General features: G+C 46.1%; 1 protein-coding gene across 1 annotated transcript in view; it reads right to left on the bottom strand.

Annotated features, from left to right (window-relative positions):
• Positions 1–10438: 10438 nt before the first annotated feature.
• Positions 10439–22233, bottom strand: part of ALOX5AP (arachidonate 5-lipoxygenase activating protein) — a 46268-nt gene continuing 34473 nt past the window's right edge. The window contains exons 7-9 of the mRNA XM_035002917.1: positions 21795–21865; positions 17254–17335; positions 10439–10914 (exon numbers count right to left, since the gene is read on the bottom strand). Coding sequence (XP_034858808.1) covers positions 10752–10914; positions 17254–17335; positions 21795–21865 — 316 coding nt within the window. The 3' untranslated portion in view covers positions 10439–10751. The remainder of the gene's footprint in view (positions 10915–17253; positions 17336–21794; positions 21866–22233) is intronic.

The following is a 22233-nucleotide window of genomic DNA, read 5'->3' on the forward strand; positions in this document are numbered from 1 at the left end:
ATAGAAATTACCTACAAAGTCTGGAAGGCTTATACAGCCATTATCAGGAAAATTCCTTAAAGTCTCTTTCTTTAACAAAGAAACAATTAAAAAAAAAAAAGACCCATATTTTTATTTTTCACAGTGTGAAGCCATCCTGTTCTCTTTGAGCCCAGTTCTAAATTGGAAAATTCAGAAAAATAAATTATAAATACCCAAGACCAATTGATTTCTTATGAATGTGATTTTTCTTATCTGACATGTTTTCCATAAATTAGGATAATGTTGCTGTGTTTTTAGATTAAAAGACCCAGTTCAATATGTCTGTCCACAAAAGAGGAAATGAAACATCTGCTTCGAGCTTCCATTAGGAAGATGACTTACGACAGGCAACTGTCAAGCAAGGCGTCTGGATTCTGATGGTGCTGGTTTAGATCATGGTGCTGAAAGTCTTCAAGAATCCAATGAGAGTCATAGAACCTCACCACAGCCCTTCCCCACCCTCCACCCCCAGGAACAACATGAATGATAAGGATGTACACATGTACAATCCTGAGGATAATTTTAGGGTTTTTGAGCTTCCTCACCCTCAAGCTCCAGACCTGTATCCCACATCCATTAGCTTCAAGCCGTCTGATCTGGGTCAAATGACTTGTTCTCTTTTAGGTTCACTTTCCGCCTTTGTAAAATGGGCATGTAATAATGACATCTACTTCATCAGTTTGTTCTGAAGGTTAAAGGAATAGATATATCTGAAGCCCTTGGCACAATGCCTTGCCCATGATGACAGCTAGCTATTGTTAGCTGTTATTTTCATGCTTGGGCCATGAGGTTAAGATTCCCTGGTTAAAAAGAATAATATAGGTACTTTATAGTTTATTGATACCATTTTTCCAAAAAACCCATATTACAGTTTTATGGAGTAAGAGTTAAAAATATGGGTTTACTTTACAATGTTCATAATTTACTTTAAAATAGTTTGACCTTGAGGGGCGCCTGGGTGGCTCAGTCGGTTAAGCTGCTGCCTTCTGCTCAGGTCGTGATCCCAGGGTCCTGGGATCGAGCCCTGCATCGGGCTCCCTGCTCAGCGCGGAGCCTGCTTCTCCCTCTCCCTTTGCCTGCCTCTCTGCCTACTTGTTCTCTTTCTCTCTGTCAAATAAATAAATAAAATCTTTAAAAAATAATAATAATAAAATAGTTTGACATTGAGCGTGAGAGCAGGATTTTGTATTAGTGGAAACCTCAACTCTAGGGGCATTTAGTTGCCCTTAGAAATCCAAGGGCGGAACCCCTGGGTGGCTCAGTTGGTTAAGCATCTGCCTTCAGCTCAGGTTATGATCCCAGTGTCCTGGGATCGAGTCCCACCTTGGGGGTCCTTGCTCAGTGGGGAGCCTGCTTCTCCCTCTGCCTGCTGCTTACCCTGCTTGCACGCTCTCTCTCTGGCAAATAAATAAATAAAATCTTTAAAAATAAATTAAAAAAAAAACAAGGGCAATAGAGAAATTCAACCCCCAAGGGTGGACAGCTGGGATTACATCAGAAAAGCATCAGCTCTCCTGATCTCAATCGCCACCTGAGGCTTTGAAAATTAAGATAGTGAGTATCAGAAGTGAGTTTCTATTGTGAAATGAGAGGCTTGCTGGTCTACATGGTGAATGGTGAATACTAGAAATAGGCTCTCAATATTAAAATTAAAAGTATTCAAGTTTTGAGGACTGGGTAGATATTGGGAAGGTGCTCCCCAGCCCATGCGTGAACGGGCTGTAGGAATCCAGCGAGGCCTGAGGCCATGTCCATAGGGATGGCATTGAATGTTGTAGCTTCTGACTCAAGGAAAGCTTTTAGACAAGAGGTGGAATCCTCAAGCTCACAGTTGTATGAACTGTCCTGGGCCTGCTTTCTAAAGGAATGTTTGTTTAATAAAAGATCTGCATCTGTGGCCAAATTTGGTCTGAGAATTGCTTTCTTAATAACAAGATAATGAGGTTGAGGACATAGCTAATTCTCACCTACCTTAAATGTCCCAGTGCCATCATATACCCAAAATTACCCATGAGTTGTGGTTGGACCTTTTGGATAAAGTCAGTTCACAATGACTTTAAAATAAGATAGACTTGAATTTGGATCCGGGATATGCTCCTTCCTAGCTCTTTGACCTTGGGCAAATGTCCTCACCTGGGCATTATTAGAGGATTAAATAAGATAAGCCCTACAAAGCACAATGAAAGGGTAATAAAAGCATTGTCATGGTTATTATTAAGTGTTTAGGGATTCTCATTTCTCCTAATTGTAAGTGGCTTTCCAATATCCCTTGATTTTCATTTTCCTTGGTGATTTACACAGAGCTGTAAGTCAAAACTGTCACTCTTATGCTTTTGTAATCTATGTTGCTCTGGTGATTCCTCTACCTCTCTGACTGCTTACTGTCCCATTAGAATAAATGTTCCTCAAGGGCAATCTTGTCCCTCTTTGTCACTGTTGATGCCCAGCACTTAGCCCTCGGCCTGGGATATGGTAGAGGCACTCTAGGAACTTAATTACATAGTGATTCTCTTCTCAACCAGGCTCAAAACCAGCTCTTTTTTATTCTCCTTCTCCTTTCCCTGTTCCCATGAAACCATTCATGATCCCTCTTTGTTATTTATTCATGATGTTATATCTTCCACTCTCTTCTCCATCTGCTCTGCCGCCATCTTAGTCTGGGCTCCATCTTGCATTTAAACCATTGAAATTGTCACCTATCAATTATCTCCAGCTTGTTCGTCCTCCCCCACCTAGTTATTCCCTTTCTTCAACTATCTTCAACAAAGCTGCCAGATTAAAGATTAAAGATTAAAATCTTGCTTCACACAAGTCATCATTCTCTCAAAAACAAAAACAAACATTTTCAACAACTCTCTACTGAAAGCATCCAGATCCCATAGACTGGCTGGCAACTGAAGTGTCCACAACCTAACCCATGGCCTTTCCTTTTAGGTAATCTTTCACTCCAGTCAAAATGGTCTACTCATTATCTCCTATTGATCCCTGTGTTCACAGTCCAGCATTTCTCAAATCTTCTCACCAGTCTCCCGAAATTACAAAGGAGGTTGACTCAAGTACAAAGTGTGAGATGTTACTTTCTTGTGTTTTATATTTACAGCCATATCAATTTTGCATATGAATTTTCTATATATCTCTTAGTGGTAAGAGCTTTTCTGATGCTATGCTTTAAAATATTTCCAACAGGGGCGCCTGGGTGGCTCAGCCAGTTAAGCAACTGCCTTCAGCTCAGGTCATGATCTCAGGGTCCTGGGATCGAGCCCTGCATCGGGCTCCCTGCTGAGTGGGGAGCCTGCTTCTCCCTCTTCTTCTACTGCTCCCCCTGTTTGTGCTCTCTCGTTCTCTCTGTCAAATAAATAAATAAAATCTTAAAAAAAAAAATGCTTCCAACAGAACAATAACAAAGTAATTAAGTAATAAGTAATGGCTACTTTTTAATTTAATTTTTAGCATTTTAAGGTCAGAAACTTAACTTGTTTCATGGTAACACACTAGTTGAGAATCCCTCACTGAACCAATGTGGAACATTCCAGAAAAGTACCCAAGCAATTCTTGACTTCCTGCAGACCCACTTCCTTTCTCTGCCTGGCCTCTCCCATTTGATTCCTCAATAACTGCCTCACCAGAGGGGAAGAATGAAGGCAGGGAACTCAAGAAAGGAAGGCCTTTGAAAGAAAGGGTTACAATGAGATGAGGTTCAGGCATTAACTATGTTTTCCATGGTCCTCATTAACCCAGGTGATTGAAAGAGAGAAAGGATTTGTCAGCTGAATCACAAAATGTTATTGTGGGTTTTGTCCTCTCAGTAGTTATGAACTATGCGCACGTGTGCACACCCACAGACTTTCCCCAGCAACCCCCTCCTCCATCAGGCATTTTGTTGAGGGAGGTTACAAGAACCATCCAGCTTCATGGTGTCACAGTCACATCAGCCAGCACTCTTTTCATACCAGCTGATGCCCTGATAAGTTTAAATATAATTGGGGGGAGCGGGGGAGGCTGTGCGCCCAGTGGGCATGGCTCTTGGGCTCTAGGTAAGAATAGACATTTCCGGACAGTGGCTGTGACCTCGTTCTGGTTGCCATAGTACTGATGTCAAGGATGCAAATGTATATGCAGGGAAGGAAGCCATCTTGCACCACTTGTTCAGCCTTTCGCCACCTTGTTTATTGGCTGAACAGTTATTTATTAGTTTGAATTCTGAGGCTTTTATTTCAGTATGTTTATGGAGTGGCTTCCAGTCTATTAATAGCAAGTCCATTTTTGCAACAGTCTTCAACTATTAAGGCCAATTTCTGTTAAAAATTGTTTCTAAAAGTTATCATGAGAGAGCCAGAGTGGTTGCTTTCCGTTAGATAGACCTTCTAATATTCTTGAAGCCTGTGCCGACTTCTTTTAGGCAAGTAGGAGTTGTGCGTGCTTGCAGGGCCGCAGGAAATTCTTTTTTTTTTTTAATTTTTATTGTTATGTTAATCACCATACATTACATCATTACTTTTTGATGTAGTGTTCCATGATTCATTGTTTGTGCATAACACCCAGTGCTCCATGCAGAACGTGCCCTCTTTAATACCCATCACCAGGCTAACCCATCCTCCCACCCCTCTCCCCTCTAGAACCCTCAGTTTGTTTTTCAGAGTCCATTGTCTCTCATGGTTCATCTCCCCCTCCGATTCCCCCCCCTTCATTCTTCCCCTCCTGCTATCTTCTTTTTTTTTTTTCTTAACATATATTGCATTATTTGTTTCAGAGGTACAGATCTGTGATTCAACAGTCTTGCACAATTCACAGCACTCACCATAGCACATACCCTCCCCAATGTCTATCACCCAGCCACCCCATCCCTCCCACCCCACCCTCCACTCCAGCAACCCTCAGTTTGTTTCCTGAGATTAAGAATTCCTCATATCAGTGAGGTCATATGATACATATCTTTCTCTGATTGACTTATTTCCCTCAGCATAACACTCTCCAGTTCCATCCACGTCATTGCAAATGGCAAGATCTCATTCCTTTTGATGGCTGCATAATATTCCATTGTGTGTATATATATATATATATATATATATATATATATATATATATACCACATCTTCTTTATCCATTCATCTGTCGATGGACATCTTAGCTCTTTCCACAGTTTGGCTATTGTGGACGTTACTGCTGTAAACATCGGGGTGTATGTACCCCTTCAGATCCCTACATTTGTATCTTTGGGGAAAATACCCAGTATGCAATTGGGCTGCAGGAAATTCTAATGCATATGCCCCATACAGACATTCTGCGCTACCTATCAGCATGGCATCTAAATGCTTAGGCAAGGAAAACAAGAAGAAAGGAGGATAAACTTCTCCTGGGACTCTGGTCTATTGGTGTGCCAAACCAAATTTTTAATTTGGAGAGCAATTCTGCAGAAAATGAACAGAAACTGCTATCTAAACATTTTAATAAGAATAAGCCCCCAAGCCAATCGGCAATTGAGTGCACTGCTTTCTAGTAATTTCATTTATACAACAGCTCCACAAGCTGTTTCTCTCTCCATATTCAGATAACCCTCGCCTCTAGGGTGACCGTAAAAATGATATTTTAATAATGTGTCACATCTGTGATCAGAAATACTTAATGAAACACTCTTGTGATCCTATGGTAACAAGCTTCAAAGAACTATTTCCAGATTTAGACAGGACCAGTTTGCTTTTTGTGGTAACTTTCATCAGCACATTTTTCCAAGGTTGTCTGCAAGAAATCATACCTAAAGATAAGTACTCAGGGTGAGGTCCAGCATTTATTTCAGCTGTGAGGCCTTTCTGGCTCCCACAGAACTTCTAGATCAATAGAAATATAATACAACCTATATATGTAACTTAAAATTTCTAGTAGTCAGATCAAGGAAAGTACAAAGAAACAGGCAAAATTAATTCCAATAATACATTTTATTTAACACCTATATCCATGAGAGTATCATTTCAATGTGTAATCAATATAAAAACATTATGAATGAGATATTTTACTTTTTTTGTATTAAATCTTCGAATCTGGTGTGCATTTTACATTTACAGCACATCTCAATTTAGAGTAGTCCCCTTTCAAGGACTGGTAGCCACCATATTGGGTGATGCAGCTATAAACCAAAAGCTATTGAAGGAGTGGTCTTCAACCATCTGCATCAGGAAAATCCAGAGAATCTTAATCAGAATGTGAATTCCTAGGCCCTATCCCTAACCTACCACGTCAGATCTCTGGGAGTGGCACTCACGGGTTCCATAGCTGGAGTTTTGCTTACTCAAATGTAAGATCATCGGTGGGGCTCCCTGTCCCAAATTTGCTTGTAGCCCGGGAGCCAGCACTACTACGACCTACCACAAAGTCACATAAGCCAGTAGACACAAGCACATGACCCATTCTATTCTTCCACTGAATCATTCAGTTATGCGTAGAGCGCTGATTATCTACCCAGTGCTGTTCTAGCCCATGGGGCTAGAATGATGAGAAACACAGGCCAAATCCCTACCCTTTGGAAGCTTCTAGTCCTAGTGCAGGAGACAGACAGTAAACAAGTAGAGGACTAAATAAGCGATCTAATTTCAGGTGTTGGAGAAGACAAAGTAAAGCAAGACTAGAAGATGGTGGGTGGGACAGAGGAAAGATTGCACTTCTACACAGACGTGGTATGCTGATCTTGGAGGGCTCTGCGAGGAGGTGACCATTGGCAGACTCCAACTATGAGGAGGGAGAGAGCCACAGAGCGCCTGGGGGAAGAGCCAGCAGCAGGAAGGCCAGCAGGGCTAGAGCTGAGCGAGCCAAGGGGGACAATGCCAAGAGGAACACAGCCACCAACTGCGCAGGCCCTGGAAGGCCACATCAAGGCATTTAGGGTTTATCTTCAGAGCAATGAAAATGCCCTGGCGGGTTTCAAGCAAGGGCATGTGACATAACCCCCTGTGGAGCTGGCTATGGAAACTGTCCAGGAGAGACATGTCAGCTCAGACAACAGGTACAGCATTGGGGATGTGTGTTCAGTAGAGCTGGTGGAATTTGGTAATGGCTTGGCTGGGGGGCGAGGGGGGAGACAGGGAGGAGTGGAGGGACAACAAGTTCTTTTGGGGCCTGAGCAACTGAGTGATGGGTGGGACACTTACTGAGAGGGATCAACATGGATGGAGGGTGAATATAACAAACCACTTGCAGAGTATCTCTTTCCCATCAGGGAGATTCTCATCATGAAAAGAGGCTATTTTGGTCAAAATGGAAAGGGAGGGGTAAGTTCATTTACTGTTTGTCTCAGCTTCAACTGCCCTTTCACTGTCCTGTTTCCCATAGGGGATATAAGAGGTTATGAAGCTTCCCTGCTCCCTAGGAGTTGGAGGAGACCCCAGCCTCCTTCCACATAGAATTCTCACCCAAGTGTTCACACGTGCACTTTCACACACACACACACACACACACACACACATTCCACCCTGCTTCTGCCCAGAAGACCCACAATCTCACCATCCATCCAGCTCCCCTTGGCTCCTCAGAGACTGGAAGACAAGCCGGGCAAGTCAGAATCCTAAAATGCTATATAATATAGGCATTAATATATAAATCTCTATATAATCCCCTCCCCTTGAGTGTGAGCAGGGCCTGGATTGTAATTTCACTTAATTACACTATAAGGTAAAAGTGAAGGAATTTTACAATGTCATTATGGCCCCAAATCAGTTGACTTTAAGTTCATCAAAAGGGAGCTTGACCTGGGTGGGCCTGACCTAATCAGGAGAACCCCCATAAAAGTGGGTCTAGAGGTCAGAGGTGATAAAGACACCAATGTTGCTCTCCTGCTGGCCTTAAAGAGGTAAACTGCCATGTTGTGGAGAAGCCCAAGTGTCAGGAAGGGGCTTCCAGGAGCTGAGGGCCTTTGTCCTAGAACTACAAAGAATCAAATTCTGCAAACAACCAATGAGCCTGGAAGAGAACCCTGAACCTCAGCTGAGATTGCATCACAGGCCTACATGTTAAGTATGGCCCACTGAGACCCAGAGCAGAGGACCAAGCTCAAGCATGGGGACCTCTGATCCAATGAAATTGTGCGGTGGCAAGTATATGGGGTTTTGAGCCACTAAGTTCGTGGGAATTTCTTACACAGCAATAGAAAATTCAAAAAGGTAATAATAATAAATATAGCAATAGGAGATAATAATATTCAACATTTATTATATGCTAAACAATTCCAATTGCTTTATCTCATTATTCTTTACAACAACCCCACCAATTTGGTGCTATTATTATCCCAATTTAATAAATGTGAAACTTGAGGCTTAGGGAGCAGTCACAGAACTGAGGAGGTGATGGAGCAGGGATTGAGCCCAGGCCTAGAACTCTGAAGACCGAGAGTTTGACCACTAGGCAGGGCTGCCTCCAACCAGACGAGGAGCCCCTTGAGCTGGAGTTCTGCACCTGAGACCCTCTTCTTCATAAGAATGGAGCCTGCTCTACCTGCATCTCAACTCCTTAACGCCCTCAGTCGCACCCTCTCCCTCCCGGGCCAGAGTCAGCAGAGCCTCTGATGGGCCATCACGTCATTTCCTATCTTTGCACTTGGGCCTCCCACAGTCAGTTTGAACAGTGTGGCCTCTGGGAGCCAGAGTGTCCCCAGGCTCCCCTGAGCATATTCTGGCCTAGCTCTCCCTTACAGCAACCAGCTCATCTTAGTTTGCCCAGGACTGTCCCAGTTTTAAAACTGGGAGCCCCTCCTCCCAGGAAATCCCTCAGGTCCAGGCAAACTTGCTCCAAAGCAAGCCCAGGCTGAGGTAGGCCTTGGGGCCACTTCCACACTGCTGTTTGCTGTGAACTTTTCTTTCCAATGCCTGCTAAGACATTTGAGTCTGCTCTCTACAGAGAGCTAAGAGCAACTCTACTAAAATAATTGGCACCAAGAAGCTTCTGCTGGGAGGGGTTTGGCCATAAAAGCCCAGATGGGGCTTTAGTCTGAACCACCAGATAGGCCTAGGAAACCATGTCCACATGGGGGTTTTTCCTTGAACTGAGCAATCTGCTTGCCTTGAGCATCACACATGAAGCACATTGATCCAGACATCACACGGGCCAGATTCCATGTTTCTCTTCACTCCATTCCCCAAGCAGGCAACTCAGAGAAAGCTGGGGAGGTTTGGCCCCCAGATTTGCCTCATCCTTCCTAAGATTGTGAGCATCATGAGACTCAGATGGGAGTAAACAGGACTCATGTATTATTACTGGTCACCTCAATTGAAAGCTAAGGCCTCATGAATTGACTCCCCTTGTAGGAGCTGGCTTCTTTCTGTCATTTGTCCTGAACTCTTGATCATACGTACGCAGCTATCTTCTAAATTGTACTCAGTGCCAAGGGACATCATGTGCCACCGTGGTTGGACCACCATGAATCTATCCCCAATATGGGAAATGGCTCAACACACATACTTTATTAAATATTGCCAGCCAGTGACTTATTAACTCATTCATTCATTTATTCTTTTGTTCAATAATTGGGGCCCCCCACAATGGGCCTGGCATTATCTTAGCCTCTGACACTGAGTTACAGCACATTCTAAACTAAAATGATATGATGGGTGCTAGGTGCGAGGCTGGCACATAGAGATACCAACCTAATCCTCGTGGGGTGTGTGGAGGATTCTTAAGGAAGTCGACAAAAGGTTCTTAAGGAAGTCTGTTTGACTACAGGAGGGAAAGCATGGGGTTTTTGTTTTTTTGTTTTTTGGGTGGTTGTTGTTGTTGTTGTTGCATTCCTCCACAATTTATCACATTAAAACATTGAAAGAAAACACATCTTAATCTCATAAAACTCATCCCCACTGTCCTCTACAATACAGTCCTTTTACAGGATGTCTGTTTGAGTTCTAAAATAGCTTGAGGCAGGATGCCTGCTATGTGACAGTCTCCGAGCTTGGCACAGGAAAAGCAAAAGGAATAAGAGATCAGGGATATTCAATGATTTGAATCTAATTTGAGCTAATGATTTAGTGCAGAAGGGTGACACACGCTAATAAACATCTTTACATTATAATATGGGTTTGCTGCAGTTGAGATGTTCAGAGAGCGCTGTGGAAGGTCAAGAGGCAGCCCCAGGCCAACCTGGAGGTAGGAAAGGCTTCCCGGAAAAGGCCAGGCTTCAGTTGTGTTTCTTCTGGTTCCCTCTTGAGTGATGTTTAGTTGCTCATTAAGAAACTTCAAATAATACATGAAAATATAAACCACAGAGTAAAACTTACCCCAAATCTCTTCACCTCGAGATAATCAGAGTGGACGTTTTGGTGAATGTCTTTCCAGGCACATGTATGTATAGGGACAGTGTCTTTCCTATTATCATTATATGAAGGTCGAGGAAAACAGATTAGTTGTTCAAATGTAGCAATAAACCCACAAAAGACTCACCCAGCAGCCTAAAACATGTCTCTGCATTTTATTTTAGGAACACATCAATGTGGTCACAAAACATCTTAGAAAGAAGGATAAGTCAAGAAACATACAGAATGGGTCTGAAAAGAGATCCGGGGCCACCCCCAATCTCAAGGAGTGGGGCAGACACAAAGTTATTTTCTTCCAGGGAAAGCATGGTTAACTCAAGCTGCGAAGCCCAGATGGTCATTAGATTTACAGCTGTCTGAAGAGGAGCTACATCTTTGCAAGGGTTGAGTTATGACGAGTTTCAGTATTGATCAGAGAGTGCCGACCCTGCATTCAGCGGAGAGTCAGGGGATGAGAAGCAGAGGGGAGATGGTGGTGGTTACTGTCTTTATGTAGTTTTCGAAGTCACTTCCGAAAAAGAAGATGAGGTAATAGTTGAATATACCAGCAAGGGACATGAGGAACAGGAACAGTATGATTCGTTTCCCAAATATGTAGCCTGGCGTGCTGGAAGAGAAAGAAAACTGTAGAAGCAGCAAAATGATACGAACTTAACGAGAAATGGTATCAACTTTGAGATACATGGGGTTTAAATTAGAGTTCCTTTTACTCCGGAACGCTCTATATACTTCATGTGAAGAATGGGAGCGTCTCCGCTATTATTGGTCACTGAATATATTTCAAAACCAAGCTAAAAGAGCCTAGACCCCCAACCTCATCGTCGTTAGGGCTCTGCTGGGCAGCTTCTCGGTGCTCTCCTGATTTCCCCAACGGCTTGAAGGCAGTGGGTTCTGTCAGTCGGTCATCAGGCATTCTGACCAGGGATTTGGGACCCCATTGACTTGTCAGACCCCCTCCTGAGGCCGTTCTGCTCCAGGAGTGCCTAGAAAGCCGTGCTAGCCATTGGGTCTAACGCAGGACCTCAGTACTCTATGAGAGGGGTGCTGGTTTCAATGAGCCAATAAGGCTGGTGGAATCTAAAAGGTGCTTCAGTATCTGAGAGTTCAGTCTCGCTCCTGAGGCTGCTGGGGAATACCTCCTGTTCCTGCTAACGAGAGCTGGGCCCCTCCCAATGGAAGACAGGCTCTTACACTGTAAGTGAATGGAGCGGGAAGAGATGTTTTAGTGCGTTCATCTTCTTCTCTCGAAGGCTCTAAATCCTAAGCTGCTTAGGCAAATCAGCAGCTGGGGTCAGGAGGCATTTCCCCAGGGATATGTGACCGCCTAATTGTTCACAGCGGCTGCCCCGGCTTCCCTCCCCACCATCCTCTGTGACCGCTGGGGCTGGATCCATCTGCACAAGCACTAGCATGTTCAGAAAGTCCAGCCAAATGGCTCGTTAAGGCTGTTAGTAACAACCCCGGCGAGGGGACCCTTCGGCAGCAAGACTGCTCAACAAGAACAGCCGGCTCAGCTGAACAGGTGAGTCAATGCTGCTGAGCCCGGGTTTTGACATAATCAAGAGAGAGCAGAATTTGGCAGACACGGGTTCGACATGAGAAATTGTATCTTTCGGAAGTGGAGCCCAAAGGTTTATACTGTAACTCGTAACTTTCCTAGCCAAGAGTCTGAAAACCATTCTGCAGTTGACTGTCTATTTCCTCGCTCCTCAAAGTGTGGTCCACAGTCACAGAGTCTAAGTAAGGGATATTTTTTATCCTTTTTATCACAGCAGCATCCACTGGGAGCTTGTTAGACATGCAGAATCTCAGGTCCCTCCCTGGATTTACTGGATCAGAATCTGCATTTTGACAAGTCCCTCCATGACTCACAGGCCATTAAAGCTTGAGCAGCCCTGCTAGCTAGCTGCCCCCACCCCGCTCCTTGACCAGCTGTGGTCTCTCCTGGGTTTCCTATTTACAGTCATGCTCATGAAGGGAGACGTTCTATCACTTTATTGGGGAAAAATATTTGGCTCCTCAAGGGAGCCTTATGGGCTGAATTGTGTCCCCCCCTCCCCATTCATATGTTGAAGTCCTAATCTCAACACCTCAGGACATGACTGTATTTAGAGATAGAGTCTTTAAAGAGGTAATTGAGGTAAACTGTGATCACCAAGGGGGACCCTGACTCAATATGACTGGTGTCCTTACAAGAAGAGAAGGTGGACACAGACACACACAGACAGAAGACCAGGTGGGGACACAGGGCAAAGACAGCCATCTGTGAGCCGAGAAGAGAGGCCTCAGGAGAAAACAAGGCAGCCAACATCCTGATCTCAGATTTCTCACCTCCAGAACAATGAGACAATCAATTTCTGTTGTCTGAGCTGGTACTCGATTATTGTGTCCCTGGCAGACAAATACAGACAGTTACCTGCTAATGCCGATAAGGAAGTCACAGAGTCTAAGTAAAGGGATATTTTTTAGCCAGAGAACAGAGGGTTCAGAGAAATTAAATTGTGAAAAGTCAAATATTGTGGTGGCTCAGATTTATCACATGAATGAGGCCACCATATGCTCATTACAGAAACAAGAAAAAGTGATTTGCAAAGCTGTTTCAGAACGTGCTCGAGATAAATCTGTGGTGAAGGATGAAATGGCAATGCCTGCTGCTGAAATTGTGGTGTTCTTGACTTTGGGCAGCATTTTTCAAAGGCCTCGAGGTAGATCGCCCCCCAGGAGAGGGCTGTGTGGTGCCTTAACTCCTCCCAGACCATGTGAAGGGTGCAGGGGGGGCAGGAGCTCAGCGCATGCCCATCACCTGCAGGGCTAAGGGTGAATGCAGGTCCGCAGCTCGGGCACTTCATTAGCTTCCTCTTTCAGTCTGTCAGGCTTGGAGATGGGCTATGGCCCTGGGAGGTGGGCATGGTGCGCCCAGAGGAAGGACCTGCCCCAGGCTCTGGGGAGGCCACGGAGAGTGTAGAAGGAAAAGCCGGCCACAAGCTACATAATTAGACTCTGAAACTCAAGGCGTGTCTTTTATTGTTTCTAAAAGCGATACATAGTTCTCTCTAAATGGGGTGGGGAAAGTCAGAATTAAATTAAGCATCTGAGGGACCTGGTGTTTTATATATGCAACGTCACTGAATCCTCAGACCTACTCTGTGCAATATCGTTAACCTATTTTCCAGGTGGGAAAACTGAGAATAGACAGGTTGAACGATGTGCCTAAGGTCACACAGGCAAGAAGAGGCAGAGTGGGAATTCGAACCTGTCTGTGTGAGGCCACAGTCCTGCTCCTTCTGCCTTCCTGAGGGCTCCTGGGTTTTGGAGACTAGGATTTTGTGGTTAGTTTTGAAACAAATGTATCCCCCCTTCCAACACACACACACGCCCACACACGCACACCGCACACAACATGAAACCTACATGAAAACATACAAGAGGCCTTATGACAAACAATTCCCTTTCAAATGTGCCTAAAACTTCGGGGAGGAGGAGCTGTGGTGTGAGACAGGCGAGCCCCGGCATCGAGGCCCCTGAGCCCCAGGCCCAGCTCTCTGCCGTGTGGCCTTGGGCAAGTTGCGGACCCTCCCTGCTTCACACAGAAAATATATACAAAATGTGGGTAGGAGAAGAAAACTTTATGGTCCCTTCTGGCTTTATAATTCTGTTCTTTTCAATAAAGAAATACCACTTTAAACCTGGTAACTTCTAAAGGGAATAAAAACTGTAAGGCCCATGAGAGCAAGATACTGCTCCTTTGTTCACCCACGTATCTCCAATAAATCAGGTCCTCCATACATTTTTGTCAAATGAATCATCTTGGAAAAGAGGCATGAACAGCCTTCAGTGATTCCCAAACTGTGTGTAGAAGTTGTTAAAATGCGTATTCTCCTGGCTCCCACCCCAGAGATTCGGAGTCCATAAAGTTCAGGGTGGGGCCCAGGAATCTATATTTTTAACAAGCACCCCGGGCAATTCTGGTGTCGTTGGTTGGGGGGTTTCACTTTAGAAACACCAGCCTTGATACCCCTAGACTCACCCCTAGAGTCTAACTCTGGTGACGTATCCCCATGGTCCACATTGGGGGTGGGGGGCAGAGATTCTAAAATATTGACCCTAAAGGGGAAAATGACTACGAGGGACCAGGACTTCTGAAAACTGTGCCCATAATTATTTCTATAGGTTTAGTGTTTTGGGTACTGCCCCTGCCTTCCACAGCCCCCCGGGCTTCCTTGAGGGCGAGGGCTCTGTTATGTTTATTATCATCTCAACAACTGACTCAGTACCTCGCTGGGGGCAGGTGGTCAGTATTTACTACCTGGGTGGGGAGTGAACGAGGAATGAGGAGAGCAATCCAGGCAAGGTGGAGTTGGTTAACCTGAGTTCCCTGGTCTCAAGAGTTGCCAGTCTTTGCCCCATCCACCATTGGGTTGAGATCTTAAATTGCAGAGAGGTACTTAGTAGGAGCTCCAACGGGGAACAGGGCTCTGAGGGACAGGAAGAGAGGGCAGCCTAGTGCCAGCCAGGAAAGGTAGATAATAAAAGACAAGTAGTCTATAATGCCAAACAGCCCTGCTTTGGGCCAGATAGTAGCTTAGAATGAAAGGGGAAGAAACTAAAATTCATTCTTAACTGCCTGTAGAGATGCTACAAATTACCTAATCAAGACAGGGAGAAAGGGGCCAGGGAGTAAGATGTAGGACTGAGAATAAGAGCCATAAACTTCTAAGGGGGACAAAAGAGGGGGTTACAAAATCCCAAAAGGAAGAAGTTTTGGTGGGGGAGATATATCAAGGAATGTCATGCCTACCCACTGGACCAAAAAGGACACTAGAACTTCTGATGTGGTTAGGGCCAAAGCCCGACGAGGAGCAAAAGATGATTGAGAGCCCAAGGGAAAAATTCCTGGAAAGGTCTCGCTGAGCAGTATCTTCCTCTGTTGGTGAGCCCAAGAAATAAGCAGATCCCGAAGACATTAAGCCATGAAATCATTTGCAGAGTCCAAGTGTGGCACAGCCCAGGGACGGAGGTGGGCATCCACAGTGGAATCCACAGTGGAAGGGTATTAGCACATAGCTTCCAGAAGGCAGAATTGAAAATCCTCTTGGACCTAGCCACAGAGGCCCTCAGACTTATATCCTCCTCAAGCTATATTTTGGTCTAGATTAGGATTAGACATTTCATCTAGTACCCATCATGTCTGTTGATGACAATGGCTCAGAGCCCTATATTCGGAAGTCCTATGAGGCCACATTTGGTCTCAGCAGGAAAGAGCACTGTGATGGATTAGTAATGAAGGCTGTGGATGCAGGAGAGGTAAGAGGCTCTAACACAGCACAGATGGGGGTGCCGGGGCTGGGGTCATCTCACCTGCCTCTCCTGGGGGACACCAGGCCACAATTTAAGAGTTTAGGCCAATTACATGTCTATGAGGTCCAGGGAAATCCAATAGTTTTAAGATTTTAAGTCTCTATCTTATTATTTTTGCCACCTTGGTTCGTTCCCTAGCAGTGATTACCTTGAAAATGAAAAGAGCCCGTGGGTAAATGACACATTTTGTCATGCTCCACGGACTGTCTTAGAATTAAAGCAACTTTAAGATCTCAGGCAAGTGGTGACAGATGAGGAGAAGAGTGCCTGGGCCAAACCCCTGAGACTTTGGTGAGGAAGACAGGGAGGCCCAGGGAGGCAGCCTAAGAGAGCAGACACCCCCCTCCCCGACTTCACTGATAGACACCCCTCCTCCCCTCCACCTCCTGACAACAGGTGATCTCCCGGGGAAAGGCAGAACAGAGGTTTTCCAGGGTGGGAGAGAAAAAAGAACCTCATTTATGACAGTGTTGCTTAGGATAAGAGACATGATGGAATTGTGGTTTTCGAGGATACATACGAATGCCACTAGAGAGGCCTGAAGAAAAGAAGAGCACTGAAAAGAATGGCTGGAAGGAGAGTCGTCCTCCAGGCTGCAGCTCACCATCAAGCCCCCCCACCCCGCCCCCCAGCCATTTAGCTTCACAGGCTCCCAAGGTCCCCAGATGTTAGTGCTTTCACCCGCCGACCTCGAGGGATGTCAGAGCCTTTGTCACCGCCGAAGGATGCTATCTGAGCGGAGAGCCCATTAACCACAAGAGAAGGGTGCTATTGTGAGAGACAGAGAGGGATGTGAAATGAGACAAGGGAGAGAAACGGAGGGAAAGGCTGGACCCGCGTAGGGGTGGCAGCCTCCCAGAACTGGAGAGAACCAGCCTGGCTCTTAGAGCCCTCCTGTTACATTAGGAATTCTAAGGAACCGATGGCAGACTAGACCGTGAACATTTCTTCTGTAAGTATCCTCATTCATTTTATGAAAATCCCGACTTCCCAAGCCAGGTGTCGTCAAAGTATTTAACTGCTACTCTGGAGCTTTCCGTCTGACAGCGTCTATAAGCAATGCAATGGGGACACTATTCACAGACTCCATCCTTTGCATGTGAGTGCAGCCTATTTTTGCCACGTTCTTCCTGCTGGTCCCTGGAACATTTGTTACTCAAGAGAACTTATCACAAGGTGCAAGCTTTAGCTCTCGGTTCTTTAGGCCAACAATAAAACGTTTCACTCACCGGAGGCCTTGGGAAGCCAGACACAGAAAGTCATTCAAGGCCCAGACTCTGAAGGGCGGAGTAGAGGATGTGGGGTTGCAAGAATGTGTAGTGCGTGGCATTAAAGCATCCTTTGTGAGCCCAGCGCCATGTGGAGGAGTTGGTTACGGGGCACACAAGTCAAGTCCCCCAGCTGCATTTGCAGAGCCCGCAAAGTTCAGGGGGTAAAGGGTGAGGGATACTAGTGAGCCTGCCCCCTCCGGCCCCAAGCGATCCCTCAGAGCCTTAAATCTTAGGCAGAATATGATTGTGAGTGATGGCTCTTCTTGCTCAAAAAGCATGACTCACACCCTGGCTCTTAAACAGTCCCTGCGGCCTACCTCTGAGTTCTCTCCCCTAGGTAGCCAACGAAGTACTTTTGCCTCACGAACAGGTACATCAGTCCAGCAAAGGCCGCGGGAACTAAGGGGAGAAAGGGAGACGCCGTGTGAGTTTCACAGATGCCAGAACATGCTAAAGTAACACAATATCGACACAGTCATTGTGCAACTAGTGTTGGTCGCAAAATCCAGCAGAGGCCTCAGGTTCCCGCAGTCGCAGTTCAGGCTGATGGGAACTTCAGCAAAAAGCCTAGGGCTGGTAGAAACCTAGAAGTTTGATGCTAGTACTGTTACTTTCTATTGGCATCACCCCAAACCCCCAAGCCCAGCTCTAGGCTGGCTCTCTTAAAAGCATACCCTTCGGGCGCCTGGGTGGCTCAGTTGGTTAAGCGACTGCCTTCGGCTCGAGTCATGATCCTGGAGTCCCTGGATCGAGTCCCGCATCGGGCTCCCTGCTCGGCAGGGAGTCTGCTTCTCCCTCTGACCCTCCTCCCTCTCATGCTCTCTGTCTCTCATTCTCTCTGTCTCAAATAAATAAATAAAATCTTTAAAAAAAAAAAAAAAAAAGCATACCCTTCCCCTCTGGGCCTCCAAGCAGTGCAATGCTCAACCTTTTCTGAACAATTGTGGCCAATTCAGGAAAGATCTCTAGGGAGGGGGCTGCCTGGGAAGGGGGGGCAGTCGGTTGAGCATCCGACTCCTGATTTCAGCTCAGGTCGTGATCTTGGGATTGTGAGATTGAGCCCCGTGCCGGTCTCCGAGTTCAGCGGGGAGTTTGCTTGAGATTCTCTCTTCCTCTGCCCCTCCCCCCACTTGTGTGCGCTCATGCTCTCTCTCTCTCAAATAAATAAATAAATCTTTGGGGAGGAAAAAAAGATCTCTAGGGAGGAAGACTCCCTTTGCCTTCTAGCCCTGTGAGTAACAACCATGAGCAGCACGAGTCCTGAACCTTAGAGCTGAGAGTTAGAAAACCCAACCGCATGAGGACTATTATGATCAGGAGCTAATACTTAACTCCTCCTACATCTGGACAGAGGGCTGACTGCAGCTTTCCTACCTATCAGGAAGGATTGTGAGGGTGAAATAGGCGCCTGGGTATAAAAGCACTCTGAAGACCTTCCAGCATTGTTCAAATGCCAAACTAATTGTGTTGACAGAGCACTTTTTATGTCAGGCACTGCCCCAGCCACTTGGGGTCCTTGGTCTCCAATCCCCCTGGCCACCTGGTGAAGAGTGCATTACTGTCCCCATTTGGCAGATGAGGAAATTGAGACTCAAAGAAGTCAGTTTGCCCAGAGTCACTTACCAGACCAAAAGACCCATGAGGACAGCCATCTTCTGCTAGACATAATCTCTGGGCTCGGCATGGTACCTGGCACATACTGACTTCCAAAAATTATTTGTTAAATGAACTCATAAAAGTCAGGTGAGCCAAGGAAAAGGTTGTTAAAAAGAAAACCACAGGCCCAAAATGGCATCACTTAGGCCAAGTCCCCAAACCAGGGCTTAATCCCTAATCTAACTGCCGTTTCACAGAAATGCAGTCTTAACCTGTAGTTGGGAATGTTCTGACGGGAGCCAATGAAGTAATCGGCCACGTGGGCCCTCTCCTTCCTTCAAAGGAAGATGAGGTAATCTGCAGGATAACACCCCCACTCCTCCTTCCCCCAAGGGAAAGAAACCTTGCCTGGAACAATCCTTTTCTTTTGCTAACAAATTTCTTGCCCCACCCTCCTTCCTATAAAAACCTTCCATTTTGTACAACCCCTGGGAGCTCCCCTCTGCTTACTAGATGGGATGCTGCTGGATTCATGAATCCTTTGATAAAGCCAATTCAATCTTCAAATTCACTTGGTTGAATTGTATTTTTTTTTTTTAAGATTTTATTTATTTGACTGAGAGAGAGACACAGCGAGAGCAGGAACACAAGCAGGAGGAGGGGGAGAGGGAGAAGCAGGCTTCCTGCCGAGCAGGGAGCCCGATGTGGGACTCGATCCCAAGACCCTGGGATCATGACCTGAGCTGAAGGCAGACGCTTAACGACTGAGCCACCCAGGCGCCCCGAATTTTATTTTTGAACAAGGTGGAATTTGAAACCAGGTTTGTATGATTTCAAAGCCGTATTACCACCCCCAGCACTAGGAGTAACATCTACTGGGCATCTATTGTTAGGCTGGACTATATGAAATTGCCATTTTTGTGTGTCTTAAACAGTCAGACATTGGCAGGTGTATATGGTTTGATCTTATCTATTCCATGCAGCATGTCAGGGGCTTTATGCACACTCTCTCACTTAATCATCCTGGGAACTCGATTATTGCTACTTTACAAATGGGGAAACTGAGGTTGAGGATAGCTGAGTAACAGCCCTGGGTCCTGGCATCAGCAATGAGTGTCCTCAGAACGGTCTCCAGTCTGCCCATCCCCAGACCCGTGTTCTTGCCATAACTCCACCTTGCCCAAAATACTAGTGTCATGTGCTTTGATAAGAAAACCAGGGGCACCTGGGTGGCTCAGTAGGTTAAGCGTCTGCCTTCAGCTCAGGTCACGATCTCAGGGTCCTGGGATCGAGCCCCGCATCGGGCTCCCTGCTCAGCTGGGGGCCTGCTTCTCCCTTTCCTGCTTCCCCTGCTTGTGTTCCCTCTCTCTCTCTGTGTCAAATAAATAAAATCTTTAAAAAAAAAAAAGAAAGAAAGAAAGAAAAGAAAACCAAAGCACAAAAGAAACTGCTTATGAGGTTCATGCTATTTATTATCTGAAGGTCACAGAACTGTCACAATTCACAATCTGCCCTGGACGAAGTCTTTCTTGGTCTGTCCCATCTGGATGGCCCCGCTCTAACTTACCAGCCCGTCTCTCTTTCGATGGGCGGCTAAACTGAACAAGAGCTGACAGGAGTCAAGGGTGGAAAATGGCTGTACTCACTGCCCTCCTGCAGAGGACGGTGCATGCCTCGTGGACCCAGGCTGCTCGGAACAGTAGGAGGGGCACAGCGGGTTCAAATCTGGACTCAAAAATTCTGAAATTTGAGCAAACCACTTGCCCTTCTGGGACTTGGGCTCCTGCTCCCATAAAGTGATGGATCTGGGCTAGAATGATCGCTGTGGTTCCTTTTGACTAAAAAATCCAGTAATTTACTACAGTCATAAGGAATGACGATGATCGAAGATGGTTTACTGACACTTTCGTCCCCTAGCAGTGCCAACATTTGTTTTGTCTGAAATGCGTGGTTCCAGGACTCCAAAACACCTTCCAACTCCCTATGTATTTATCTAGCTAGAACAACTGGAGATTCATCTCTATCAAGTATCATCTAAGACATAAAAGGAATCATAATTCCTCATATAAGCATAGTTTGACTTGATTTTTCAAGTTATGCCAGACATGTTTCTTATTTCACTCAGGATAGATAGTGGTAAATAAATAGTGAGTAATGACAGCCTTATGGAGCACAGAAGGAGGCCACATGGCGTTCCTGAAGGAGTTTCTGCTGCCATCCCTCACCTCTGTTCCCTGTCACTGCACCTGATCTTTTTCCTTCCTGGCACTTCTCACTCTCGGCAAGAATTTATCCATTCGCGTCTTCCCTGTGGTTCAGCTCACCAAGTGCTGCGTGCCCCACCACCATCTCTTTATTTATCACTGTGTACCCAAGCACTGGGCTTGCCACGAAGCAGGTGTTCAATGTATATGCAGTAGATACATGAATAATGCAGAAAAATACTCATGAAAAATCCAGGATTTAGCCCCAAAGACCTGGGCTCTCATCCTGGCTCTGTGTCCACCCGCTGAGTGACCTTGAACAAGTTACCTTATCTCCCTGAACCAGTGTCCTCATAGATACTAGAGGGAGATAATAACCCCTCTACCTCCTCCATAAAGTGGGAGAGGATGATAAGGATTACTTAGCCCCTCGGAGGCCACCAGTGGCCTTTCCTTAGGCATGCACCCTGCGGGGCCACGGTGTGGAAGCTGGCCAGGTCACGCCAAGCCTCCACCAGGCGCAATGCCAAGCTCCGAAGGGGACCAAACACAGGACTCTGGTTTCCATTTCATTTTAAATCAACTCTGGGAGTCAACCTGCTGGAGTCGGGGCTGTGGGCTGCTGATAACCCGGGAGAGGGTTGGAGACCAGGGCTCTGCAGACACACGGCCGCCCCGCTGGAAGCTTATTAGCGGACGCGCAGAGTGACAGGGTCCCAGAATAGATCCCTCAGGCGCTCTCATTTATAATGCCCTTGCATCAGGGCGAAGACTGCTTAAGGATTCTGAGTCACATTTAGCCTGAAAGCACCCTTGTGGGTGAAGCAGCTCTCAACCAGCCACCGGGGAACAAGCATTAGCAATGCATTACCGCACCCGCCCCACCGGGGCACAGAGCAGGCCTGCAAAACGACCTCCCCGGGGGTTCTCACCTCTCCGGGGGCTTCGCGGAGCGGAGCTGGAGGTCAAGCAAAGTCTTTTCAATAAAAAGCCTGCACTCGAACCCCCTCAAGATGCACGTTTCAGGAAGAGAACACACACACAGAAGCCCGAGTTACCTTGGCTACAGAGGAGCCCCGCACTCCAGAGCACAACAAGGAAAGTAGGGTACGCATCTACACAGTTTTGGCTGTAGAATTAAAAAAAATAATAACAGTAAGGAGAAGAAAAATCAGAAAACATGTTACTGCAGCGTAGTCTGAAAATCACCCGAAACCCAAATTGATAATCACCATCACACGTGAGGCGCAAGCCCCATTCATAACTGCACTTACATCCACCCATAAGGCACGGGTGCCCCATCAGAAATAGGCAGTGGTATGAAGCAAACACACGTTCGGGATCCGTTCACTCCCTTCCTCGGCGAAGCCAATAGGAGACTTGGTTTCTTGATGGATTCGTTTTGGCAGGGTTCCCGCTCCTAGCTGTGCCAAAGTGCTTCTTGGAATTGAAAAGTGAGCAACACAGACAGCAGGGCTGTGGCAGCTGTCAGGATTA

The sequence above is a fragment of the Mirounga leonina genome, unplaced genomic scaffold (assembly GCF_011800145.1).
Source record: "Mirounga leonina isolate KUSES-001 unplaced genomic scaffold, KU_Mleo_1.0 Mir_127, whole genome shotgun sequence".
NCBI lineage: Eukaryota > Metazoa > Chordata > Mammalia > Carnivora > Phocidae > Mirounga > Mirounga leonina.